This window comes from Lepidochelys kempii, unplaced genomic scaffold (assembly GCF_965140265.1).
Source record: "Lepidochelys kempii isolate rLepKem1 unplaced genomic scaffold, rLepKem1.hap2 scaffold_54, whole genome shotgun sequence".
Classification (NCBI taxonomy): domain Eukaryota; kingdom Metazoa; phylum Chordata; order Testudines; family Cheloniidae; genus Lepidochelys; species Lepidochelys kempii.
In genome coordinates this window covers 399,615-427,160 of record NW_027333639.1, presented here as the reverse complement: position 1 = coordinate 427,160, position 27,546 = coordinate 399,615, and the positions used below count along the sequence as shown (strand labels likewise).

General features: G+C 46.3%; 2 protein-coding genes across 3 annotated transcripts in view; one reads left to right on the top strand and one right to left on the bottom strand.

Moving 5' to 3' along the window:
- The window catches only part of LOC140904643 (butyrophilin subfamily 1 member A1-like), a 46,418-nt gene extending 27,942 nt beyond the window's left edge, over positions 1-18,476 (bottom strand). Inside the window, exons 1-3 of one of the 2 annotated variants that reach the window (XM_073327075.1) lie at positions 17,706-18,476; positions 3,345-3,461; positions 1,573-1,920 (exon numbers count right to left, since the gene is read on the bottom strand). In XM_073327075.1, the coding sequence (XP_073183176.1) occupies positions 1,573-1,920; positions 3,345-3,450 (454 nt within the window). In that variant the 5' untranslated portion in view covers positions 3,451-3,461; positions 17,706-18,476. The remainder of the gene's footprint in view (positions 1-1,572; positions 1,921-3,344; positions 3,462-17,705) is intronic. The other variant, XM_073327074.1, reaches the window with a different exon arrangement.
- On the top strand, positions 5,958-12,894 carry LOC140904645 (uncharacterized). Its single transcript, XM_073327077.1, has 5 exons — positions 5,958-5,999; positions 11,321-11,375; positions 11,515-11,580; positions 12,211-12,330; positions 12,476-12,894. The coding sequence occupies exons 2-5, from the start codon at positions 11,336-11,338 to the stop codon at positions 12,853-12,855; spliced, it is 606 nt and encodes a 201-aa protein (XP_073183178.1). The 5' UTR covers positions 5,958-5,999; positions 11,321-11,335; the 3' UTR covers positions 12,856-12,894.
- Positions 18,477-27,546: the final 9,070 nt, after the last annotated feature.

Below are 27,546 nucleotides of genomic sequence, written 5' to 3'. Positions count from 1 at the left end.
TCAGTTTCAACAAATCAGCAATTTTTGATGAAAGAAAAGCTTGGTCAAAAAATTCCCAACTGGCTCTATTCCAGAGGGGTATGGGACTATGAAAATAACAAGGCAATTCCAAAAGAAATTGATCCAATTGTATGACGAAAAAAATCAGTTAATAGACACAGATCCAGATCCAGAGAGGCACTGAGTAACTGCAGTTTCAGTGGGAGTCATCAGTGATCAGCCCTTCTCGAGGTTTGGCCCATAATATGTGAGGGAAAGAAAAAAAACCTGCTGGAAAGGTTTCAGATGAAGTGTTCTATGTTTAAATAAGCAAATGACAGACACCTGATATAAGCAGAACCCAAGGGAAGAGAGTGAGGGGGTGTCACAGCTTTGTCAAGCACCCCCTCTTGGCCACTCACCAGACTGCTGTGAGGGGATCCAACCATTGAATCACGTGTGTTTTAAACCTCTAGAGTCTGAGCAGAGTCCAGGCACAGACAAGGCCTGAGGTCTCTCAGACCACTCTGGGGGTGCAGATCCTCCATCTTACACCCCTCAAGAAGTGAGACCTCATGGTCCAACTGCCCAGCCCCTGCTGGGACCAGTGCTGTTCCCATAGGCAGCCCCACAGCTTAAATACTCCCTTGTTGTCCCAGAACTCCAGCTGTGTGGGCATTCTGGGTCCACATATTATGTGGTAGGGTAACACACAGAGACTTTGCACAGGATTCTAACACCATTGCTCTTTTCTTGAAAACACGGATCTATAGAAAAATAATAGACCTACATGTATTTCCCTCTCACAATTTCCTTACCACTCCAGAGCATTCTCTGGGCTGGGTCAGATTTTGCTGCAGCAGATGGCTTGTCTTCTCAGCCAGCGAACCTCCCTCTCTCAGACAGTCTTCTCTGGTCTTGGCTGGTCTGCATTCTTCCTCTCTCTTTCCCAAAGTTTCTTGTTCCTGTCCTACTGATTGTCTCTAGTTTCTATGTCCCATCACTAACACCTGGTTCCTTTGTTCTGTTTCTCGTAATTTTCAACTCACTAAACTCCAGTCCCCCTTCAGACCAGCAGAAGGAAGTGGCTTCTTCCCAGTTCCAGCTAACATCCTTAGCATACTTATTGACAGGTCAGAGTTAAAAAGTAGTTAAAGCTAACTACTCCTCGTTGTAAATAGTCTGGTGTATGTGCTACGACTTGGTCAGTAATGGTGGATACACGTAGACATAGAGACATTCTATGATACAGCAATTTTCATAAAAACAACTTCACAATATCAAACAGAATTCATAAACTATACAGACAGAGTCCTCAAATTATCACAGTGGGTTTGTTTATTGTCAGAGAAATATTTGAACTCTATACTATGTTTAAAATAAAATTTAGAAACTGCCCCAAGTACAGAGCACATAAGCAAAATTCTTCCATTTTTCCTCAGGGATTGACCCTGCTGTGCAATAATTGGAAGCTAAAAGAGAATTCTGGATATTCATGTGTGAATGAGAGCGATCAAGGGGTAAATCACAATGAGCAATTACTCCATTTATTATACTGCTGGCAAATAAAAACAATAAAACACTATAACTGACCTGATACCATCAGTTCCAATATGGCTTCTTCATAAAATATACTGTATTGAAAAAAGCATGTATACTGCCCATGATCAGAGAGCTGGACCTGGTATATTCTCAGGGAAACACTCCCATTAGTGATGCCATCTTTCAGCAGCTCTGTCCTCCCGTGATATTCCAGCATCTGCTCTTCATACTTATCCTGTCCCTCCTGATACAGGTGGACAACTGAATGATATTGGAACCGGAACCATCGCACCTCCATGTTCTCAGCGCTCATCCTGGGGGAGAGGTGGCAGGGCAGGACGGCCTCCCCACCTACGGAGGTGGTGATTGGATGGTCAGGTCCAGTCACTGTAAACTGTGCTGTGAAATGTACCAGTGGAAAAAAGTGATGAAGTCCGAGAGAAACTGAATGGACATTAATTTAGGTGCAACAGTGTGGCAGGGCACAAAAGTGGGCAGGGTGCAAACAGAAAGAGTGTGGATACAATGCAGCACTGGTGTTTACACTAGAACAGCCCTCCTGTTCAATGAGCAATGGTTCAATTCTCTAACACAGACAGAGGGTATGAGACTAGTACCCACAAAGGAGAAGAGGCAGTGCCTGAGGCAAAATGGACTGAGGAAATGCCAGTTTATCATCATTACTAAAGCAGTTTAGTCACAATTTGTATGTTATTGTATCGTAAAATGTTTCACTGTAATAAGTGCAACCTTCGAGTCAGTTACCAATGTGATTGCACCATAGAATGCCAGAAAAAGATGATGAAGTGAGCTCTAGCTCACGAAAGCTCATGCTCAAATAAATTGGCTAGTCTCTAAGGTGCCACAAGTCCTCCTTTTCTTTTTGAGAAAAAGATAGAAACAGTATAGATTAATTACAGACAGCAACTATGTTAAGGTGGCCAAGTCAAGCACTCCAAGACTAGGAAATGCCAGAATTAAGGTTTTCCATGAAACCTTAATTGTGCCCCCTTGTGTGTGTTCATTATGCTACAGTCTTTAATTACTTGAAAACATGGTATTTTTTCCATGGGATCCCTGACTCATTCAGTGCACAGGATAGATCAATGCTCAGTGAATTAGCAGCTATTCAATGCTTCTTTTTATCCTAATAATTCAGAGAGGCTCCAGGCCATATTTACTGCCACCCTCCAAATCCTGCACTAGATATAGAATTATATTATCTACTCAAGGGCTTTTCTGTGGTGCTCATCCCTATCTGAGTGTGTCAACTAAAACTAATTATTTTAATTTCATAACATCCTTTTGAGGTAGGGAGGTTTTGTTATCTCCATTTTCCAGATGGGAAACTGAGGCACAGAGACATTAAGGCCAAAACTGTCCACTAACTTGAGACACCTAGGGCCCGATTTGCATTCTTATGGCATGTTACATGTCCACACCACACTCCCATGGAATTCGCTGGCAGTGGTGAGTGTTTTTCACTTTTGCAAATCAGGCCCCAAGTACTCCCAGAATACTCCTGTGCCAGGGGCTGAAGGGAGCGGTGCTGGGCTGTTAAACCAGCCATGTGTCCCTCAGGGAAACACCACCCCCAAGAGGAGGAAATTCTTAACTGGGAGGACCTGGCAGCTTTCTGAAGTCATGGCACTAGAATGCAGACAAAAATCTGGAACCAAGAGACCAATTTGTGACTTGCATGATCTTCCAGGGTGAACAGGCATGGTGAATGACATGAGGCTATAATGTGAGAGAACTGGTACTTTTAGAAGGAGAAGATATATGAGCAGACAGAAATCTCATGGATAAATAGGAATTCCCACCTGATGCCAAATTGTGAATGTGCAGAGCAATGAAGAAAACAACGTATCCAGGCAGCGAGGAACTCACAGTGAAGCCATGAAAGAATGAGAAAATCGTCCTCTTCATTATAACTTGCTCTGAACAAGGGGAGAAACAAATGAAACCAAACCCATGTTAGCAAACTGCTGGGATTTCTCTACAAGTGCAGTGAATAAGCTGCAGGACACAGAGGGTGTTGCAGTACAAAGGGCAGAAGCTTACAAACATGCCATGCCACATGAAAACAAGACTAAGTGTAACATTAAACCTCTTACATTCCTGTATACATTGTTGCATGAAGCTGGTCAGATCTTTGATGTTACCCTGGTCCCTTTGTGCCACTCCAGCAGTGCAGAGGGGCCGGAAAGCCAGTGTAGGCATCCAGCTGGGAATTCTGTCAGTGTAGGGGAATCCTCAGATGGTGTAAACCCAGTGTAACCAGCTCTAGGTCACCCCCTTGCATCTCCTCCATCTCCCCAGGGTTGAAGGGTTGTTGGAAGTGTGGTGGGATGTAAAGGGTGTGGCTGGAGTGCTGCTGAACTCCACTGATCCCCAGCAGATGTGATGGCCCCCTTGTAGATCTTGCCTGCTGGGGCAAGATGGAGAAGCCCTGAGGCTGCTTTTCATAATGCCAGGATCTGAATTGGCTCCTGGAAGCCCCAGGTATTGGGGCAAGTGTAAAAATGTCAAAAAGCTACTTTTGTCCTTCCTTCCTCCACGTAGGTCCAGCACTAAGCAGCACTCAGAGCACAGTGCAGCTCTCAGACTGTCAGAATGAGTCACTAAATCCCTCACCTATGCCTGAGCCCAGTTCTGGAACTGTATCCCTGGGGCAGGTGGGCAGGACCCAGCGTCCCTTTGGGGGATGCCCTGACCGCCAGGCTACACAGTCATTCTCACATGCTCAGTCTCTCTGCCCAGTGACTGTTTAAGTTTTTATACACAGTGCAAGGGTCTCAGCAGGAGATATTGAGGGATCCCCACATTGGAATGTCCCATGGCCCAGTGGTTACAGCAATCTTGTGAGAGGTGGGAGACCCTCTTCAAATCCTTTCTCCCCCCCTCGCAGAGGGGAAAATTGCGTCTAGGTGTCCCACATCCCAGGGAAGTGCTCTAACCACTGGGATCAGTGTTGTAAGGGAGGAAGCAGCATCTCCTCCTCCTCCAGTGCTTCTAGCAAGAAATGCCTTAGGCCCCACACTCCAGGAGATGGGTTCCCAGCTGTGGGTCACTAGCACAGACAGGTGCCTCCCTGCAGCTCAGAGTTGGGTGACTAGCTCCCTGAGAAGGGCATGGCTTAGCCTCCCCCCTCTCCTTGGCATCTCCCATTGGCTAACTAGTGTGTGGTTTGCGTGGATCCCATTTTTAGGAGCATCTCGCTCCCCGTTCATTGTGGAGGCAGCCTGGGCACCTAACCCAGGCTTTGTGGAGTCCAGCGATTTTCAGGGTGTCTAAAAGTTGGGCATTGCAACACTCAGCATTGCAACACCTAAACCCCTTTGTAGATCCAGGCAGAGCCGTCCCTTAGGTAGGGTGAATCAGGGTGACCACCAGAGGCCCAGCGCTTTGGGGAGCCCCGCGCTTCAATAAAATTGGGACGGTAACGATATTTAGCCCTTTGTCCCGCATCCTGACCGATGCACAGTTGGGATGCCATTTGTCCCGATGCTCAGGTGAGGAGGTGGGCTGGGAGGTGAGGCAGGAAGCGGGAAGACAAGCGGGGTGAGGAGGTGAATGGGGAGTGGGCGCGAGGGGAGTGAGGAGGCAGGCAGATGGCGAGGAGGAGAGAGGCGGTCCGGCAGACGTGGGGGCTGGGGACGTCCAGGCGGATGGTGAGGAGAGTAGCGGGCAGCAGTACCGGATTTACCATGGCGCCCGACCCACGCGCCAAAGGGGCCCTGGCCCAGCCTGCTCTTCTCCGCCCCCCTCCCCTGCTCTCTCCTGTGGGGGCAGAAGCTTGGTGCTCCCGACTCCTGCTGCAGCGGGGCAGGCTCCGCCGGCACCCAAGCTCCTCCCCTGCCTCTTCCCACAGCCTGCTTCGTTCCGCCCCTCCCCTTCCCTGCTGCCGAACAGCTGATCGCCCGCGCCAGGCAGGGGGAGAAGCGGAGCCGCAGCCCGCTCGCCGCTAGGGGAGGAGGCGGAGAAGAGGCGGGAGCGGGGCGTTGGGGAAGGGGGTGGAATCAGGGCATACCACCGGCATGAGCTGCTCAGGGCAGGGGGCTGGGAGCGCCTCCACAGCCCCAGCCCGCACCCCCAGCCCTGACTCCTGCACCCCCCCACACATACCCAGTCCCCCCCACGCCCCATGCCCTGACTCTTGCACACCCCCCCCACATCCCTACCCCCACCCTGAGCACCAAACGGGAGCTCCTGCACCTCCCACATTCCCACCTGCAGCCCTCACACCAAATGGGAGCTGCCCCAGGTAAGCGCTCCTTAGAAACCTCCTGCCCCAACCTCGAGCACTCTCCCTCACCACCCTAGCTCCTGGCCAGACCCTGCACCCCAGCTCCCAGCCCACTCTTGCACCCTAGCTACCTCCCAGACCCTGCACCCCCAGCCCTGTGCTCAGTGCACCCCCACCCTCAGCTCAGTGCAGAGAGAGACAAAGAAAACGGGCTAGAACCAGGGAGAAGGTAGGTATCCGCTCTATGTGGGCAGGAGTGGAGGGGATCCTTTTTACCCCCTCCCCAGCCCTGCTGTGCTTGCAGTTTACCCCCGGCCCCTCCCTTGCTCCAGGGACCAACCCTAGCTCCTGCCCTGCTGTGCTTTTGCCCCCGGCCCCTGCCTTGCTCCAGTCAGCAGGGACTAATCCTCCCCCCATGCCCCACTGTGCTCATCCTGCCTCTGGCCCCTGCCTCGCTCCAGCTGGGGACCAATCCTCCCCCCGCCCCACCATGCCCCGCTGTCAGGGTGGATAAAAATCAATGACTTTTTTTAAAAAATCAGATTTTTTTGTATTTAAAATCAGATTTTTGAGGACAAAACCTATCTAAAAATAGTTTTAATTAAGATACATTATATCTCATCATGGAATAGGGATGATAAATTCTAATTCTATGGTATGAGACAATATATTCATGTAATGTTTAAGAAAAGTTTTGTAAATGAGTTCTAATAGTTCATGGATTAGGGACCCAATTTTATGGGGTTCCACAGGCTTCTGTATAGATTATTTAGGTTAGTCTTTCTCTCAGTCTAGAAGATACCGTCAGAGACGCTTAGTTTTGCAGTTCTCAAACTGGGGATGTGTCTCTCCAGAGGTAACATGCTTGTTAACAGCAAAAATGTTTTTAAATAAATAAATAATATATAGAGGTGAGAAATAACAGTTGTCCCTCTGCAAATTTGTGTACACAGAGTCAATCCCTTATCTCTCTTTAAAAGTGAAAAGTTTCGAAAAGTTCAATGAATAGAAGATTGTTGGGGGCGGAATAGATCTGGACAAGGAGAAGAAGTCTGGAGATAAAATGTGAGAAGCGAGAGACATATGCTTTTTTGTAAAAATATTATGTTTGCTGTTGAAGAAAAAAATCCATAATACTTAACGTTGTTGTTTAGTTAAATAAAACAATTTAAATGTCTGTCTGGTGATGTTCTCCTCCTAATACAGCCTGGCAAGAAAATCCTCCAAATATTAATGATTAACCTGTTGAATTGGAGATAGTTCACCTCCCAATGATATCTGCTTCAATTCTCTTTGGTAAATGAAATAACCAATCATTCATTTTCTGATATAGCTGTAAAACGCATCTGAAAAGTTTTCAAAATAAATCACTGTTTAAAAATGTATAGTGTGTACCTTCTAAAAATGAAACCTACATCTATCTCTGAGTTGTGAAGAATATATATTAAGGTTATAACAACCAACAAGAATGCACTTTTATGTAGAAAACCATGATTAAATCGAGTCTTCCTGACTACTGATTTAAATCATGATTTAAATCAAATCCACCCTGCCCGCTGTGCTCTTGCCCCTGGCCCCTTCATTCCCCAGGAGGGCCCACAAATATGTTTGGTGCCGGACCCACGAAAAGTTAATCCGGCCCTGGCCAGGAGACGAGCAGTGGGCAGGTGGGTGAGGAGGTGAGCGGCGGACAGGCACGCCAATGGTGAGGAGGACAGCAGCGGGTGGGCTGGGGGCGGTGAGGAAGTGAGCAGCGGGTGGGCGTGCCAGGCAGACAGTGAGGAGACTAGAGTGGAGGCTGGTTTGTCCCAGGCCCTGCACCCCGCTAGGGAGGGCCCTGGATCCAGGCCATGGTCCTTTGCAATTTATCAAGGTGTCTAATGCATTAGGGAGGTCCATGTAGACCTGTCTTCACTCCGCCAGACTGATGAATGCACTGGAGTGCCTGATGTCTTTAAGGTACTGACCAAGGTACCATCAAACTGGTGTCTGTAGGAACACAGGACTTGCCAGACTGGATGCTTCAGAAGAAGGTACAAGAAACCTGCAGGAGGGAATTATGGGAAAGCCCATCCTCAATGGAAATTTCTTCCTAACCCCTTCCATTTATATCCCCTCTAAAGCACTAGGGTTTTTTTTTCTCCCCCAACACTTCCCAAATCCTTACAAAGATAACTGTGGATAGTTTCCTTATCCATAGATATGTCTAATCCTTTTTTGAATTGTGCTAACACTCCTCACCGCAATTATATCTGTGGCAATGAGTTCCTCAGGTTAATTGTATGTTTTGTGAAAATGTGTTGCCTCTTATCCATTTTAAATGTGCTGCCTTGAATGCCCCCTTGTTGTATTCAGAGCAATGAACAGAAATACCTGATCTGACGTGTCTATCCTATTCCTTATTTTATGTCCCTCTATTATGTTCCCTCTTAGTTGTCTCCTCTTTAAACTAAACAGTCCCAGTCTTTTCAATCTCACTGCATAGGGCAATTTTGCCAGGCCCCTAATCACTGCTTTTGTCCATCTTTGAACCTCTCTGTTTCTGCAACTTCCTTCTTGAGATGGACTGACCAGCACTGACCACAAAACCCTTGTGAAGGAATCCCTCTGATAAATATACTGGTGTTAGAATCTTTTCCTTATCACTCATTCCTTACACATCCTCACACTTGGTTTTCCTGACCAAACTGAGCAGAGGATTTTATTGCACTGTCCACTCCTTGCCTGCGTCCATTTAGAACTCAGTGTATGAACAGTTCAAAAGATTCCCTCCACTGTGCATTTGCCAACAGTGAATTTCATTTGCTCTTATGTTGCCCATTCCCCTAGCTTGGTTAGCTCCTCTAAAGTTCCTCACAGTCTTCTCTGGTCGACTAATTAAATATTTTTGTGTCATTTGCAAATTTTGCCACCTCACTGTTCACCCCTTTCTTGGGTCATTAGTAAATATATTGAACCAACCATTGTGGTCAATCTTTTGCCATGATGAAAACTAACCACTTATTTCTACTTTTTGCTTTCTGTCTCTTAAAGCACCTCTAGACTGGTAAAACAAGTCACATTTAAAAACATGTTTTAAAACATGATCTTCCACCCAGTGGAAACAGGATTTAGCAACTTTTAAAAGCATGTTATCTGGTTATGTTCAGCCCTAGACTCTTCCAATGCTAATGTTCTTGATATGCTCCTTCAGATCCCCTGTGCATCCCTGGTGACTTCAGTTCTTTAGTTTATCAACTTTCTGATGTTGTGAAAATTGCCATGGCACCTGCGACATTCTGGAGGATGAGGTCTGGGGAATGAGTCTGCTGAAAGCCTGTTTCAAAGATGCCCCTTACAACCCACTATGTCACTGTAGTGCCCAAAGCACAATCAAATAACATTTCCATTTCAAATATGACACTGTCTTTCTGGTCGATCTCACTGGGGCGATTGAACTGATAGGAGTTCATAAGACTCCTGATGCTCATTTTTTACCTACTTCTGCAGACAAAAAAGACTTTCAACATTTTAAATAGGTTTTCTGTGTGTGTACGTGTGGAAGGGGAGGCTGTATCTTGGGTGACCCTTTTGATTATGTTAAGTCAAAATTTCTCCACAAATCAGATTTCCTCCCCAGCTCCTGAGCTGCCTACCAATTTCAAATCAATCTGCCTATGTCTCTGATTCAGCAAAGCACTGAAGCACGTGCTTAACTTTCATCACAGACCTAAGTCCTGTGGCACATAAAATACAACGTTGGCTCTCCTGAACCACGGCCTATATATGTGCAAAATTCAACTTCAAATAGAAACTTTCTTGCCAACTAGGAGCAGTTATCGCTGCTCCATAATGACCTGTAGAGCTTGTCTCTCCTGAGTGCTACTGTGCCGCAAGCCAGGGTGTAAATCCACAGTGCTCCAGCCTGCCATGCACTAAATCTCCATGTACAACTTGCTGCCTCATGCAAAAAGTTCCATACTGAGCTTTAACCTGGCATGACTGTTTCCTGCACTGCCTTCCCCAGGATGAATATGCCTAGCACTGTCTGGACTAGGGATTTTTCACACCCCTGAGAGACCTAGCTATACCGATATAAAATCCTAGTGTAGACCAGGCCTTGGTAATTAAGGGGAGCCACCCACTGCCAATAACGTCTCATAAGGAAGCTATTCACTAAATACATCTCACATCAGGCAATAAAACAGCAAGAGAGAATGAGCCCTACTGCAGGCTCCGCTAGAGCACAATGAACTAGCAAAGGGGAAAATCCCGTCTCACTCATCAGGCTAGGAGCTCTGTGGGGCAGAGACTCTGCCTGCCCCATTGTCTGTTTGGAAAGCACCAAGCACACCCTGGTGTTACCCAAACCAAACAAATGCTGACCCTTGCAAGTGTGCATTTCTGCAGCTGAATTTACACTCAGCGTATGAGAGCTCTCAACACTGACAGCTCATCTGAGTAAGTGCGTGCATGAGGAAATACAAACTGAGCAGCTAGTCTGTAGTTCCAGATGGAAGCCCCCTACCTGCTGAATCCTGGTGAGGGGACAAACACGCAATATAAAACTAGTCTGTAGGTCTAGATGTGATTACCCACCCTTGTTGCCATCAGGGTTAAATTTATTAGTGATCAGTAATTAAGTTTGATGGGTGTACACCCACAGTAAGGGAGGTGAGTGGTTGGGTGGGAATGGTGAGCTCTGATTAATATTAAATGAAATAAAACCTCAGGAGTTCATAGACGCAATTGGACAGTTTAAATATAACCCAGGAGTTGGCTGAACGCTATTGGACAATTTAAATATAACCCAGGAATCGGTTGAATGCTATGGGTCACTCTTTTTAGCAACTCAAAAGTCATTAAAATTATACATTTACAAAAATAAACAAGGGTCTAACCCAAACCTGAAATGTTTCAAGGGTTCACAAACCTCCACCATACTTTTATAGAACAAGCATTTGCTGTAAAAACATTTAAAAGCTATGGGTATTTCTAGGGTGTTTACTATGGTTGTGATACATCCATTTTATTTCAAAACAACCCAAAACTTTAAGCATGAAAGAAACACATTAAAAAAAACAAACAAGACTTTCACTGATATTAGTAACTTTATGGATTGTTGTGTATGGTGATTTACTGTTTAATACTGTAAGAAGGCCCTACAGTGCTTTTTTTTCCATTGAAACAGAAAAATGTATTTTAACTACTACTACAAAAAAAAAAGCAGCCCAGTTGTGCAGACAACTTAATTCTCCCACCCCTCAGATCACAAAAGGGAACTTTGGGGAGGGATACCTAATTTCCTTATGTATCTATTAATTCAGAGTTGTAAGTGATCGAATCAACCTGCTAACTACAGACTCTGAAAGAAAGAGTTAGGATGGTATAAAAACCTCAGGGTTTTTTTGGAGACTGTCCTCTTTCAAGAGAAACTATCTTGAACAGAATAGCTGCTGGACTGCAAGACTAGGTGTACTGCTTGTTTTTAACTCTGAAAATATATATTATATAATGTCACTCTTTATCCATGCTGTCCTTACTAGCTAATGGTACCTATCTTTATTGCAGTGTGATTTGTTTAGCATGGAAATAGCAACTTCAAGCTGCTTTTCACCAGGGCCAGGTAAAACCCCATTTTTAACTATAGTTGTGCTTAATATTGTTAAATTAAAAAACACCAGGTATAACACAGATTACATAAGGATTTGATGCTATTGGGGAATAATACTAACTAAAAATTTTGCTTGTTCATTAATCCAAAGGTCCAAATACACATGGGGGAAAACAGAATAACCATGTGCCGGCATCCGTTTACCCTGTGGTGGAAGGTAACTTTCTGCAATTGGCTTTTAAAAGAGTGTGTCTGTTTTAAAATGTTTTTTAATTAGTTAGTGTTTAAATTGTTGCTGGTGATCTAGGAGACCTATACTAGAGATAGGTGTGGGTTTTTAAAAAGTATTTGGTTGCAGACTGTTGGTTTAGTGTGTTTAAAACTCCTGTTTTTGTGTGTGTGTGTGATTCAGGGAGTCTATGCTAGAGATAAGTGTGTGGGGTTTTACAGTATTTTATTTCAAAACAGTTTGGTTTTTACTCTGCAAAATGTGATGTGTTTTTAAAATGGGTTGTTTTAAAATTAGTGTTTAAATTGTTGTTGGTGATTTAGGGGTCCTATGCAAGACATAGTTATGGTGGGGGAATTAAAAAGTATTTTATTGCACACTTTATTTTTGGGTGCATGGTGGAAACGTGCTTGTATTAAAAAAATGTCTAGGTTTTAGAGGAACACTAGTGGTAGAAATAAATCAAAACCTGTGTGTGTTATACAGCCTGAAATGGATTATTTTGTTTTAAAGCTATGACTTTTTAAATAGAAAAACACCCTAACGAGTATTTTATTTTTTTTAAGTTTATAAGACAGTTTCATGTGTTTTATAATAATAATGTTGTCTGCTCCACAGTACGGTCAAAACACGAGAGATCCTTAGACCAGAGTGAAAAGAAGCTCAAAAGAAAAAGGAAAGAGACAGCTGAAAAGGAAAATTCACCAGCATCAACGGCTGATGGATGGACGAAGCCCAGTAAATATATTTTGCTTATTGGTTTAGTTATGTTATGAGGTTTTGTATTTTAAGCAAATACATATGTGTGAGTGAGAAAGATGGTAAAGTTTTGTAAAATGTTTATTTGATGCTAAATTGGAATATCTCTGTTTTTCTTAATCAGACATGGGCAGCTCTCCTGACAATGCTGTAGTCAGAGCTACAGGGACACCTCCACCAGAACCGCCAAAGAACCAGGAGTCTGCTCTGAGACTTTTAACAACAACAACAACACCACCACCACCAACGCAAAACAGCAGAAGAGCGCAGACGATGCATCAGGACAGTCCAAAGCTCGTATACATCAAACCCAAGGACAAAACAAAAGACTCTGATAAAAAGCAACCACACAAACACAACTCCAGTTCCTCAGCTGTCAGCACCACATCAAACCCTGAGAAAACTGAGCAAAAACACAGATATTCACAAACCCGGAGCATGCGCTTTAGGGGTCGTGAATGTGAGGGAAAATACACATTCACAAACCCGGAGCACACGCTTTAGGGGTTGTGAATAAAAAACAAGGACTGAAAGTTCCTGCGATGCTGGGGTATCTCCTTATGAAGTATCTGAAAATTATTACCAACCATTTTCCCAACACAATAAGCTCGACACAGCTCTTCGGTATTCTAAAAAGATTTGGTAAAAATATGATGCTTCGTTCAGAAAGCTGATGGACCCTGTATCCTCGGGGGTTCTCAAAGAAAGGAGGGCTGGGAACTACATCAAAAATGCAAAAGCTTTCGTGGGTGACTTTTTGAAAAATACTTCTATTTTTCCAGAGGGTGGTTCTGAGCAGGCATGACTAGTCATAGAAAGGGGCCTGAGTAAAAGGGGCATCCTCAAGGGTACACATCCGCTAAGGCATAAACAAAAGGGGGACAGAATTTGCGGGACAAACAGATGGCTGCCCAAAAATTATGGGCCAGGGTAGCTGTAAAATGTTTTTAAAAGGCTAAAGAGGTGATGAGGAGAAAAGAACAAAAAGAGTTGCCCCTATTGAAGGCTCTCAGATTGAAGTGTCTGAGAATGGGGAGGCGAAATGTGACTCTCAGATAGAGTCTGATTTAGAAAAGTCCCCAGAAGGCTCTCTAGACGGGTCCCTGTCTACTTCTGATGATCCTTGTGGTGGCCCCTTGGAGTCTGACTCTCAAATAGCATTTGACGTAGAAGACGCAGCTGATGGTCCCATAGAGGAACCCCCAAGTAACCCTGAAAATGCAGATGCAGATCCCCAAACAGACATGTATATGGAGCAAGTGAGAAGTTGGCAACAGGAACTACCTAGATTTGGTGGTTTGGTGTATTGTGAGGAATTTCATTTTGTTGATCTTGAGTGAATAAATTCAGCTCAGCAGGTCGTCAAAGTCATACACAGGGGGATACAGTTAGTTCTTGATGACGTTAACAGTAGGGTAGCCCCTGACAATTACGTTCAGTTACGTTTAGAGAATCATAATTTAACTGACCATTTGTTTTCGGTCAGAAGAACTAGGGATGAGCTGTCTGCTGAAGACTTCTTAAATCAGACCTCAGAGCTGTTACAGAGTAACACAGAGATGCATGTCGATGGGACATTGCGCCTCATTGTGACAGTTGTAAAAAACATGGGTGGGGGTGACCGTAGAGTTTTAAATTCTATCCCAGTTGGATAGTCCCAGCTCTAGTCCCAGCTGCAGTGTAGACGTACCCTTAGAGACAAAGAGAGCTTTAGATAAATGATAGAGTCACTCATGCTCCACCCAGCATGCAGCCCCTGCCAAGCTGTGCAATGATGTCAAGTCGTCTCAGGAACCAGGCTGTGCCTATAACTTCCCCTAGACTGAGCCAGCTGCCAGGGCCTGTGTTGTCCACAGAGCAGCCAGCATTGGCCGGGAAGGGAGCCTGACCAGGGCTCCAGGGCACAGACTCACGGTCTCCCTGTGTGATTCCCACAGACAGAGATATGGGAGGAGGTGATGCACCCCCTGCTCTGGCAGAAACCTGTAATATGGGTGGCAGCAGTAACAGCACCTGCCCTCCCTCAGGGCAATGGCCCTGCAGACTGGGGTGGGGCTGGGAGGGATTCACTGAATCTGGACGAAGGTTTTTCTCTTCTTGTCTTTCAACCCTGCACTCTGAAACATCAGTTTAGTGACAATAACAAAGGGGAGGAGGGGGGAAAGAAACACAAATACACGAACACACACACACACCTGTCGCAAAGGGAGCCCAGTTCTGTGCCAGCATCCCAGTCTGGGTACAGATGAACAGAAAAATCTCGGAATTTGCAGAGACATTCCCACAGTCAGGTTTACTTTCAGAGTCAGGAGGTGCCGGATTCTCCCTGAGAATCCCTTCAGTGAGGCCCTGTCAGGGCTGAATCCCACTCTGGAACTTCGAGTGCAGAAGGTGGGGGTCTGCTAGGGTGACCAGATGTCCCTGGGACAGTCCCGATTTTTGGGTCTTTTTCTTATATAGGCTCCTATTACCCCCCATCCCCTTTCCCGATTTTTCACACTTGCTGTCTAGTCACTGTAGGGTAGGGGTCTCAATAACACGGCCCGTGTTATTTCCTGCGGCCCACCATAGGTGCCGACTCCATGGGTGCTCTGGGGCTGGAGTACCCACGGGGAAAAATTAGTGGGTGCTCTGCACCCACCAGCAGCCAAGCTCCCCTTTCCCCCGGTGCACCGTGTCCCCGCTCCTTCGCCTAACTCCCAGCGCTTCCCGCCGCCAAACAGCTGTTTGGCGGCACTTAGGACTTTCCAGGAGGGAGGGGGGATGCAGCGGGTTCAGGGTAGGAGGCGGAGAAGAGGCGGGGCCGAGGTGGGGATTTGGGGAAGGGGTTGGAATGGGGGTGGGAAGAGGTGGGGCAGGGGCAGGGCCTCATGGAAGGGGTGGAGTGGGGGTTTTGCAGTCTGTTACCAACCAATTTTGAAGTTCTCAGCTATTTTGACTTGACAATTGGTGTACAACTACAGAAAGGTGTGTATCTGCGCTGTGCCAAGAGTACTAGACCATTGTGAGATCAGAGATAATTCAACCAATCACCACCCGTACTCAATAGCTAATTTGCATGCTACAGTTTTATTTGTTGTATGAGGGAGACTTCAGAGATGGTGGATTACTTGGCCCGACTGCCACAGCCTTGTGCCTAGCTGCCACCTCACATATCAGAACAACCACCTACACAACAACACAACCAGCAAGTCCAAATACAGATAGTCCCTCACCCCAGCACACACCCCTTATTTGCCACCAACACAAATCAATCAAAATCTCCCAGCACAACACAACCCAAGCACAAATCAACACAGCTTCCCCTGACAACACACATTTGCCCACCCTCACTCATACTTACCATAAACTTGAGTGGCTAAGTGGCAAGTTCTTTGCTAGTAAGCATATATTTGGCTACTGTGACAACGCAATAAAAGTCAATAGAAAAATCACTGTAAGATGCTCTATAATGTAAGGGTGTAGAAAAAAGGTATATATTATATAAGATACAGTACGTGACCCTGTAATTAAAAGATTACATGATAACACATAGTCTCAAAGGGGCAGAGAAAAAGTTGTGTGCGCAACCCTAATTTTGGCACATGTGCTTAACTGTGCAGTCTTAACATTCTCTTAGTGTAGTTTTTTATATGGAATGTGGTACAATTTGCAAGCAACACTGAGACTGGTTTTGTCTCAGGATATCAAACTTAATATTGATGCTCTGGTTGATACAACACACTGCCAGCTAAGTGGCCAAAAATGAAATGACTGTCAAAATTAGCACTGACTTTTCACATTACAGTTTTTAAAAAGTTAATAATTAACTTTCAATAGCATACAATATTACTCTTCATTTTTTTCATTTTTGACTATACTTTTGTATCATTGTATAAAAAGGTTTCAGTGATGCAGCCCTCGGGCCAATGTACTAGTCCTCATGTGGCCCTCGTGGTGATTTGAGTTTGAGATCCCTGCCCTAGGGCCTGCAAGGATTTAAAAAAATTAATACTGGCCTCTCCAGGCTTGTATTAAAACCCCAGGATTACAGCTTTTCACTGAGTTTGGCTTGGTAAACGCTGCCACCACCCAAGTGAAAAACTGCCTCTTGCAAATCCTGGAAAAACTCACTTGGGAAGTTTTCCCTGAGGCCCCTCGGCTTTTCCATCCCTCCCTTGGGGAAGCCGAGAAAGAAAACAAACAAGAGGGATACCCAGCTGTTGCCACCAGCTAATTGAAAAACATGTGCACAAACCTTTTAAGACACAAATCAAATCAGGTTCTTAAAAACAGTAAATTTTATTAAAAACAAAAAGAAAGAAAATACATCTGGAACTTACGCTTCTGCTAGATTTTAAAAGAGCAATTCCAAAAATTAAGCACCCTAAATAGCTTCTTGGGGTTCAGCTTAAAGGTTACAAGCAAACAAAAGCATCTGGGGTTAGCACAGAGGAGTCCACAAGCCTTACAGAAAATAAAAGAAATAAACCTAATTACGTCTATCTAAACATTTCCTGTCCAAATGAATCCTTCTAGGTATTTCATACCTGGTCCAAACTTTACACAGCATTCCAGCTTCCCCCACCCCTTCAGCCCAGAGAGAACAACAGAGAGACAAAGAAAAGGAGTACTTGTGGCACCTTAGAGACTAATCAATTTATCAGAGCATAAGCTTTCGTGAGCTACAGCTCACTTCATCGATGTGCTTATGCTCTAATAAATTGGTTAGTCTCTAAGGTGCCACAAGTACTCCTTTTCTTTTTACAGATACAGACTAACAGGGCTGCTACTCTGAAACGTGTCATTATGCAAGAGAGACAAAGGGAAAGCTTTTTTCCCATTTTAAAAAGTTCTACCCTTCCCATTGGCTCTTTTGGTCAGATGCCCACTCCTTTTTCTTTACCTGGGGGACTTTTTAACCCTTTACAGGTAAAGTAAGCAGCCACCAAGTGGGACTTTATAGCTAACTGGCTGGCTGGGTGTCCATAAAAGGGAGATCCCCCCCTCCAGCTTCATTTACCACAGGCCCATTGGTGCTAACAGCCCATCTGAAGGGACCTCAGTGCTGTGTGTCCAGAAATCTCAGACAGAACCATGCAGCTGGGGGTGCAGAGCCCGGCGCTCCCCTCCCTGCTGAAACCCAGAAAGAAGCTTTGAACCGGAAGGTTTGGAAGGTTCCACAAAATTCTACAAAGGTCTAGAACATTCTAGGAGGTTAGTGACAAATGAGGAAAGCCTGAAACATTCAATTTTTCCTTTTATCACTAACAACAAAACCAGCCCCCCGACCCCCCCCCCCGCAAGCCTGGCACCCCAGGCAGTCCCCTAGGTTGCCTGCCCCTAAAGCTGGCCCTGGTCCCCATGTCACTTACAGAGGCTGCAGCACCATTTCAACACACAGGGTCATGAAGCCGGAGGGTTTGAGACCGGACCCTTCCTCGTTATTTTTGATACATTTGTAGCTGAATTGACTGGGCCGAGCCCCCTCCCCGTCTGGGCCTTCCACTCCTTTCAGAACTGAAAGTACAAAAGAAGCAGGAAGTTGAAGTAACGGTCTGTGTCCCTGGCTGGTTGGGGCAGAGCAAATTCCTCTTGAAGTACCAGCCCCACCCGCAGGGCACGGAGCTGGCGGGGGTGAGCCAGGGTAGGGGTGGCAATGCCCCCCCCCCCGCCTCCGAAGCTGCTGTCCCTGCTCTCCAGGGATCGCGGGGTTATCAGTAATGCCGCTCTGCACAGCACCGCCCGTCACAGCTTTGTCCGGCTGGGGAAATAAAGCAGCACCAGCAAAAAGCACCAGCCAGTTCGCACCACCCCACGCCCCTGCCCTGGGTGGAGGCAGAATGAGGAAGGTGGAAAGGGGGGGATTGCTGCTGGGGGAGGGGGAGCTGAAATCCAGAGCGCCGGAGTGGGAACTGGGTGGGAAGCGACAGCTGATCAATGGTAGCTGGGGGAGAGCGGAACGGACTGAATGTAACTCAGGAACTGCCCGGCTGTAGCTGGCTTGGCTCCTGCAGGCGCTCAGGGGAGCAGAGCCTGGGGGGTCAGGGAAGGCAGCAGCTCTGGGACTCGCAGCCCCTCCAACCCCAGCAGAGGTGGGGGAAGAGGGGCCATTGGTGCAGAGTCACTTTCCTGAGAGGAGGAGGCCATGGGATTCCCTGAGCGCTGAGCCAACGGGCTGGAGTCTTGTGAATCACGTGAGCACCGCCTTGCTCCTTCCAAAACAGAAAACAGGAGGGGGAGCATAGCTCAGATCTGGTGCCGAGTCCTTGCGGCTCAGCACAAATGTTCCCAGCCACCGACACCCCCTGCAACCCCCCCCCCCCCCCCCCCGTCTCCCCAGCCACTTCCCCAGCAGCCCATAGTCACAGTAGTACCCCCTGAGACCAACATGATGTTTGAAACGGGAGGGTTTGCAGGATCAGGCCCTCGTCGCCTCTCTCATAAATTATTGCTCCATATTTCATACAGGGGAAGGCGGGATCCAGGAAGGGGGTCTGAGTGAGGGGCGGGGGGGACTTTAGCACTGGAGCCCAATTGGGGAAGGGGCTGACATCCAGGCAGGTAAAGCTGGCCAGTGTGTCAGGAGCTGATTCCCATCAGAATTTGCTACTAGTAACAAAAGCCTAAACTCACTTGGAGGCTGGAGCCTAAGGCTTTGCAGTAGCAGTTCCCTAGGTGCCTGTTTCTGCCTCTAGTCATGTGCACTGTTGCCTCCCACTAGGCACCCATACCTATCTCCTGCCCAATCCCTAGCACAAACCATGAACTTGGGGAAGATAGGTGCTTCTCCACTTATTTCGTCTGCAGTGTCTGATCCAGCAGTTCTGCTCAGAGGCCAACCATTAGATCCAGTCTCATACAAAATCTGGCCAGAGGAGGATGTGCCATCCCAATAGTTAGAGCACTCACCTGCAATATGAAGAGACCCACGTTCACTGCCCCGTTGTGTGAGGGAGAGAAAGCACTTGAACTGGGGTCTTCCACACCTCTTAGGAGAGCTCTCTAATAGTTTGTTCTAGTATGTTTCCAGGTACTGAAGTTAGGCTGACTCATCTATAATTCCCTGAGTTGTTTTTGTTCCCCTTTTTAAAGATAGGTACAATGTGCCCTTCTCCAGTCCTCTGGGACCTCACCTGTCCTCCACGAGTTCTCCAAAATAATTCTTAACAGTTCTGAGATTGCTTCAGGGAGTTCTTTATGTGTCCTGGGGTGAATTTCATCAGGCTCTGACAACTCCAATACATCTAATTTATCGAAATACCTTTAACCTGTTATTTCCCTATTTTGGCTGGTATTCCTTCCCCCTTGCTGTTCATAGTAATTATGTTGAGTATCTGAAGACTGAACCAAAATAAGCATTAAACACCTCAGTGTCTGTGACCAGCACATGGGTGATCATGCCTAGTGGTCACAGCAGGAGTCATTAGCCAGGAGTCAAAGCCCAGGGTCAGAACAGGAGTCAGAGGCTCGATAGAGTAGGTCCTCAAGGAATCAATTCTGAAGCACTTAGAGGACAGGAACAGTCAGCATGGATTAACCAAGGGCAAGTCATGCCTGACTAACCTAATTGCCTTCTATGACAAGATAACTTCTCTTCGACACTGGTGAGGCCTCATCTGGAGTACTGTGTCCAGTTTTGGGCCCCACACTACAAGAAGGATGTGGAAAAATTGGAAAGAGTTCAGCGGAGGGCAACAAAAATGATTAGGGGACTGGAACACATGAGTTATGAGGAGAGGCTGAGGGAACTAGGGATGTTTAGTCTACGGAAGAGAAGAATGAGGGGGGATTTGATAGCTGCTTTCAACTACCTGAAAGGGGGTTCCAAAGAGGATAGCTCTAGACTGTTCTCAGTGGTAGCAGATGACAGGACAAGGAGTAATGGTCTCAAGTTGCAGTGGGGGAGATTTAGGTTGGATATTAGGAAAAACTTTTTCACTAGGAGGGTGGTGAAACACTGGAATGCATTACCTAGGGAGGTGGTGAAATCTCCTTCCTTGGAAGTTTTTAAGGTCAGGTTGACAAAGCCCTGGCTGGGATGATTTAATTGGGGATCAGTCCTGCTTTTAGCAGGGGGTTGGACTAGATGACCTCCTGAGGTCCCTTTCAACCCTGATATTCTATGATTCTATGATTCTATGAACTGGCTCTGTGGATCAGGGGAAAGAAGTGGACGTGTTATTCCTTGACTTTAGCAAAGCGTTTGATATGGTCTCCCACAGTATTCTTTCCAGCAAGTTAAAGAAACATAGGCTGGATGAATGGACTATAAGGTAGATAGAAAGCTTGCTAGATCATCAGGCTCAACGGGTAGTGATCAATCGTTCCATGTCCAGTTGGCAGCCAGTATCAAGTGGAATGCCCCAAGGGTCGGTCCTGGGGCTGCTTTTGTTCAATATCTTCATTAATGATCTGGAGGATGGCATGGATTGCACCCTCAGCAAGTTTGCAGATGACACTAAACTGGGAGGAGTGGTAGATATGCTGGAGGGTAGGGATAGGATACAGCGGGACCTAGACAAATTAGAGGATTGGGCCAAAAGCTTACTGCAGGCCAGCTGAACTGGTTAGGTTGCCCAGAGACTGGCAGGCCCTGATTCCTGACAGTAGACCCTGCCCCGATGGCAACCCATAGGGGCCTCCTGGCCCAGTTTTTTGGGGTACTTCCTATGGAGCTCTCGCACTAGATCCTGGGTATAGATGTTCTCTACTGGGTCCCAAGACCACACGTCTGGACTGTAGACTTTCCAGTCCACCAGGTACTGGAGCCTTCCCCTAACTTGCCGAGAGTTGCGGATTCAGTAGACCAAGTACTCCTCCTGTCCCTGGACTGTTATGGATGGTGGTGGTGAGTTGGAGCAGTTAGGATCTGGGTTCTTGGTCTGGGGCTTTCAAAGTGAGATGTGAAAGATGGGGTGGATCTTCCAAGGACTCAAGCAGCTGTAACTGGAAAGGCAGTGGGTTCACCCATTCTATAATCTTGAAGGGGCCCAGGTATTGGTACTCTAGGTGATGGGTGGGTAGTTCTATTTAAGGTTGTAAGCAGAGAAACACATCTTGTCTTCTATGGCTAGAATAGGAAGAGCCTGACACTCTTGGTCTGAATGGTGTTTATAGGCATCTTTAGAGGACTGCAAATGTTCCTTGAGCTTCTGCTGCACCCAGTGTAGGTAGGAGGTTAAATTTGCAGCAGCTCATACTGGGGAACTCTCAGGTAAGTCTGGGTGTCAGCAGTGGTGAAAGCCAGGGCTTGTAAAAAACGGGCTATGTTGGGTTGAGGCATGGCTTACATTGTTAAATGCAAACTCAGAGTAGCACAGCAGGGGGTGCCATTCATCCTGGGGGTAACTCAAAAGGCCGCAAAACTACTGCTTCAAGATTTTATTGACCCTCTCTGTTTGCACATTAGTCTGGGGGAGATAGGCAGACGAGGTGAGGAACTTGATGTCAAAAAGTCTAGAAATTCACATAAGATTTGGGAGATGCACTAGGACCCTGGTCTGATATAATGCCCATTGTTAACAAATGGTAGCAGAAGACATTTTTCAGGAAGAGCCAGGCCATCTCCTGTGCAATAGGAACAATACCAAATTGGATGAAGTGCACCATCTTTGTTAGGAGGTCAACAACAACCAGGATTACCGAGTTTTCCCTGGGAGCATGGCAGTTCTATGATGAAATTCATTTATATAATAGACCAAGACTACAGAGGTCTTAGATTGGCCAAAATGGCCCTGAAGCAGAGAATTCATAGAATCATAGAATATCAGGGTTGGAAGGGACCTCAGGAGGTCATCTAGTCCAACCCCCTGCTAAAAGCAGGACTGATCCCCAATTAAATCATCCCAGCCAGGGCTTTGTCAAGCCTGACCTTAAAAATTTCTAAGGAAGGAGATTCTATCACCTCCCTGGGTAATGCATTCCAGTGTTTCACCACCCTCCTAGTGAAGAAGTTTTTCCTAATATCCAACCTAAACCTCCCCCACTGAAACTTGAGACCATTACTCCTTGTCCTGTCCTCTTCTACCACTGAGGATAGTCTAGAACCGTCCTCTCTGGAACCACCTCTCAGGTAGTTGAAAGCAGCTATCAAATCCCCTCTCATTCTTCTCTTCTGCAGACTAAACAATCCCAGTTCCCTCAGCTTCTCCTCATAAGTCATGTGTTCCAGTCCCCTAATCATTTTTGTTGCCCTCTGCTGAACTCTTTCCAATTTTTCCACATCCTTCTTGTAGTGTGGGGCCCAAAACTGGACACAGTACTCTAGATGAGGCCTCACCAATGTCAAATAGAGGGGGACAATCACGTCCCTCGATCTGCTCGCTATGCCCCTACTTATACATCCCAAAATGCCATTGGCCTTCTTGGCAACAAGGGCACACTGCTGACTCATATCCAGCTTCTCGTCCACTGTCACCCCTAGGTCCTTTTCTGCAGAACTGCTGCCTAGCCATTCGGTCCCTAGTCTGTAGCTGTGCATTGGGTTCTTCCGTCCTAAGTGCAGGACCCTGCACTTATCCTTATTGAATTGAATTGTGGCATTGTTTCAATTCCTGAAGCAAAGGGTGTTGCTCTGGAACTTGAATACAACTCGTGTGACAAAGGAGGCCATTCCATAGTCAGAATTTAGAGTTCTGGCAGGTACCCACATCAGTCAGGATCTGGTGGATTTGGGTAGCAAACGGATCATTGGAGAGCCGGGGTGGATGGAGGATATCACTGAGACTGCTGTCTATTGTCCCGTTGACAAAGCTGGAAACCTTGAACATGGTGGTAGAGGGCTTTTTGCTAGGTTCATGATACTCATTTTTTTTTCATGAAAAGGCATCCACTTTCCCATTTCTTGTCTTTGGGCAATAGGTTACCACAAAATCAAAGCAATCAAAGAAGAGGGACCAGCAGATCAGGTATTGGTTAAGGCAGCTAGCAGTCTGTAGGCTCTTCGGGTTCTTGTGCTCTATCAGGACTTGCACCAGGAATCGGATTCTTCCTAGGTGAAGCACCATGCTTCAAAAGCTGCCTTGATAGTCACTAACTCCTTGCCACAAATATTGTAATTTTTTCCACTCAGGTTAGCTTCTGAGAATAAAAAGTACAGGGGTGTAGTTGGTTGTGGGTGCCCACATGTTAAGATAATACTGCATCTATGGCAAAGTTTGAGGCATTGGAATCAATTGTAAAAGGTTTAGTGGGATGTGGTTGAATCAGTATGGGTAATGAGGCGAATGCCCTCTTCATGAGCCTCAGTGGATAAGCGAACTGGGCCCTGTTTTTCAGGAGCACCAGTATGGGTGCAACCAGGTGAAAGAATCCTTTAATAAACCTCATGTAGAAATTGATGAACTCCAGAATCGCTGCACTTGACATACATTGATGGGTGAGACCCAGTCAGATATTGCTGCCACCTTACGTGGTTCCATGGTGAATCCCTCAGGCAAGTCAATACATCCCAAGAATTCCTCTGTGTCCTTATCAAACTTGCATTTCTCAAGCTTCACGTAGAGTTGGTGTTGATGGAGTGTCTCCAAGACAGTGCATACATGGTGCTTGTGGAGGTCCTGACCTTTGGAGAAAATAAGGATGTTGTCCATGTGAATGACTACAAATTTGTCCAGCCTGTCTCTAAAGATGTCATTTTTGAAATGGTGGAAGTTTGCTGGGGTGTTGCACAATCCAAACAGCATGACCAAATGTTCAAAGTGGCTATACCTGATATGAAAGGCAGACTTCCATTTGTTTCTTTCCCAGATCCTCAACAAGCTATAAAATTCATAGAGGTCCAACTTTGTGAAGATCTTGGCAGAGCAGAGTCTTTCAAACAGCTCATTAAGTAGCAGTAAGGTACTGGTTTCAGATTATAAACTTGTTCAGAGCTCGGTAGTCCACAGAAGGCTTGGAGGGAGCTGACAGTTCCAGAGTGCCTGTAGTTTGGATTTGGAGGGGGAGTCAAGGCACCCAAGGGGAACCTCTGATCTGAGCTGGAGGTTGATGAGGCAGTCATAGCTCTGATTAGGCAGTAGGGTGTCAGTTTTCTTTTTGTCAAACACATCAGCATAGTGTTGATATTTAACGAGATCCTCTTTTCACGTATCTGAATTCTTTAGAGGACCAAGTAAACCACAAAGGGTGGCTGGTCCCAGGTTGGCTCTTGGGAAATAGGTATGTTGGTGAGATGAGGAGTCAAAGGATACCATCCCTGTGTGGGTTGTGGACAGGAAGCCAGGGGGTGTCAAGGACAACTGATAGATGTGGTGAATGAATTATCCCAAACTGGAGGAAAAACTTAGTACCCAGCACCAGCAACCTAGCGTTACCTAGGGAGGTGGTAGAATCTCCTTCCTTAGAGGTTTTTAAGGTCAGGCTTGACAAAGCCCTGGCTGGGATGATTTAACTGGGAATTGGTCCTGCTTCAAGCAGGGGGTTGGACTAGATGACCTTCTGGGGTCCCTTCCAACCCTGATATTCTATGATTCTATGATTCTAAAGCCCCTGCCTTACTCTCAGCTGTAGATGCCTTGTTGGTGCGGTCTTTCCTCAGCGCAAATATGATGGGTTTGTGCCAAAACCCCTCTGGGGACGCACATCCTCTGATGTCAGCAGGCACATCTGCAGTATACTGTGACTGTGCATCCAATCGTATCTGGGATATCCACCAGTCTTTCAAAATTGTTACCTGGAATGTTTCAACTTTTCACAGGCGTGGTCATCAGATCGCGGTCCTATGTGAAATGGACCGTCTTGGCATATCAATCGCAGGCCTAGCAGAAACAAGGCTGATAGATCACGGACGTCACGAGGTGGAAGTTTCTTTATTTCTGTATTTTGGTGGTCCCAACCCCATACATGGGGTAGCACCACTACTACAAGGTGAGGCCAAGTTCTCCCTGATAATTTGGATGCCCGTGTCTTCTCGTTTACATGTCTTAAACATCAACACAGTTACCTCGCTGTCATACTAGTCTATGCACCAACAGAGGAATCTGTTGGTTCAGTTAAAGATAATTTCCACCATCAATTGGAATCTCTAGTATGCACAGTCCCTCCACATGATAATCTCATGATCCTGAGCAACGTAAATGCAGTTACTGGCTCCCTGCAAACTGGGTTTCAACAGGTCATTTTTCATTATGGTTCAGGCATATTCAATGATAACTTTTACCGCTTGCTCACATTCTACACCTCCCATAATTTTTCCATTCTTGGGTCATGGTTCAAGCGCCAACTCGTACACCAGATGTCATGGATCTCTCATGATGGCATCACTCAGAAGGAGTTGGATCACATCATCACACATGACAGGCATCTCTTCGCCTCCTGTAGAGTATATCATGGTGCGGAATGTGCGGCGAATACAGATCACCACCTACTGGTTGCATGTATGGTGTTGACTGTCCGACAAGCTGATAAGCCTTCTTCAACTATGAAGAAGTTTGATATTGATGCACTTCGTGTGCCAGGTTTAGCCAACAGGTTTTGTATCATCATCAGCAATAGATTCTCGGCTCTAGCCACCCTCCCTGATAACATGGAGGTTGCCTGGTCCTTTTCACTTCTATTCTCAACCAACCCACTGAGCAAATGATTGGCGATAGGCGCCCAGCATGCTGACTATGCCTATCGGAGGAGGCCTTCCGGATAATTAAATTGAAGGCCGCAGCCACCAGCGTGGTGATAAGCGCACTCATAATCAGCTGAAGCAAAAATTTAACACCCTAACACTCTGCGATCGCGAGGCATATTATAACCAAGTAGCAGATGATGTTGAATTTAGCTTAGCCGGGGCATCTCAAAGCCAGTATTCCATGTGATCCGCAACCTCAGCAGTCAAGAGGTTGTCACTACAAACGGCATCCTGTATGACAGCCAAGGTCATCCATGTAAATCAGACGATGACATCCTCTCACACTGGGTGGAATATTGTCACAGTGCCATGAAGCAAACTCCAGTTGCTGCTTGCTCATAGCTGGACGGTTCTAGAGCCAGACATTTGTACTGATGCACCAACATTGGATGAAGTGAAGCATGCCATCTGCAAACTGAAAACAGACCTGCAGCCGGTGCTGATGGCATCCCCCCAGAGCTGCTAAAATGTGCTATTGACCTTATAGTGGAATCACTTCTAGACATCTTTCGTCTGCCAACCACCTGGATGGACAGTATTGTGCTCTCACTTTATAAGGGTAAGGGACCATGCAGGGAATGTAAGAGCTATAGGCCAATCACCTTGCTGCCCGTTCCAGGAAAGGTGTTTGCACATATTCTGCAGGCACGCTTGGAGCCTCTGCTACATCAGAAGTGTCACCCCTAGCAATCAGGCTTTACGAGGAAGAGGTCCACATTAGATGCCATTTTGGCCCTTCGCTTGTTGTTGGAGATACACCGTGACTTCAGGAAGCCCCTGGATGTAGTGTATGTTGATCTTAAGGCTGCATTGGTTCAGTTGACTGTGTCATGCTATGGAAGACCTTAAAGGGTGTAGGTATCCTACCACTCTGCTGGACTTGATTAGAGAGCTGAATAATGGAACCACTGCTCATATTCATCTGGGGAATCGGATGTCAGCATCTTTTAAATTAGTATCTGATGTTAGGCAGGGTTGCGTCTTGGCCCCTGCACTTTTTTGTTGGGCAATGGATTTCATAATGCCGCATTCCATCAGGTCCATAGGAGTAGTATATACCTTGATAGCACTCATCACCATGCATTTTTGACAGATTTCCACACCCCTTTAGGGCTTAAGTCCCACCTTCCCACCCCATTTCCGTTGGCGCCGAAGTTTGGTGCCGTCGGCCATTTTGAAAAAAAATTGTGCATGTTTGAATGGAGGAAGTGTTGTGCTTGGATACATTGAGAGAAGTTTAAAGTTTGGATAATAAGTTTCAATATCTTGCAGCTGGGCTTCTTGCCAGTCAGCTGCATTGAGCATGGGCAACAGAGATTGGTCCAACACAATATAATTCACTGAGGCAGATGGCATGCTATCAGGGGGCAGTCCCAGAGCTTTTGCAACACACCTATGAAGGCTCTCGTGGGTCTTTGGCTCTTGAAGACTCACACTGCAAATAGCTCTCACTCCATCCATAGGTATCACACCGACTTCCAATGCCTGCGGACGCCAGGACAATGCATCCTCATCTACATTGCTTCTCCCTGATTAGTACTGAATACTGAACTCATGGCTCACCAAGGTGGCCACCCATCTCTGCCCTGTAG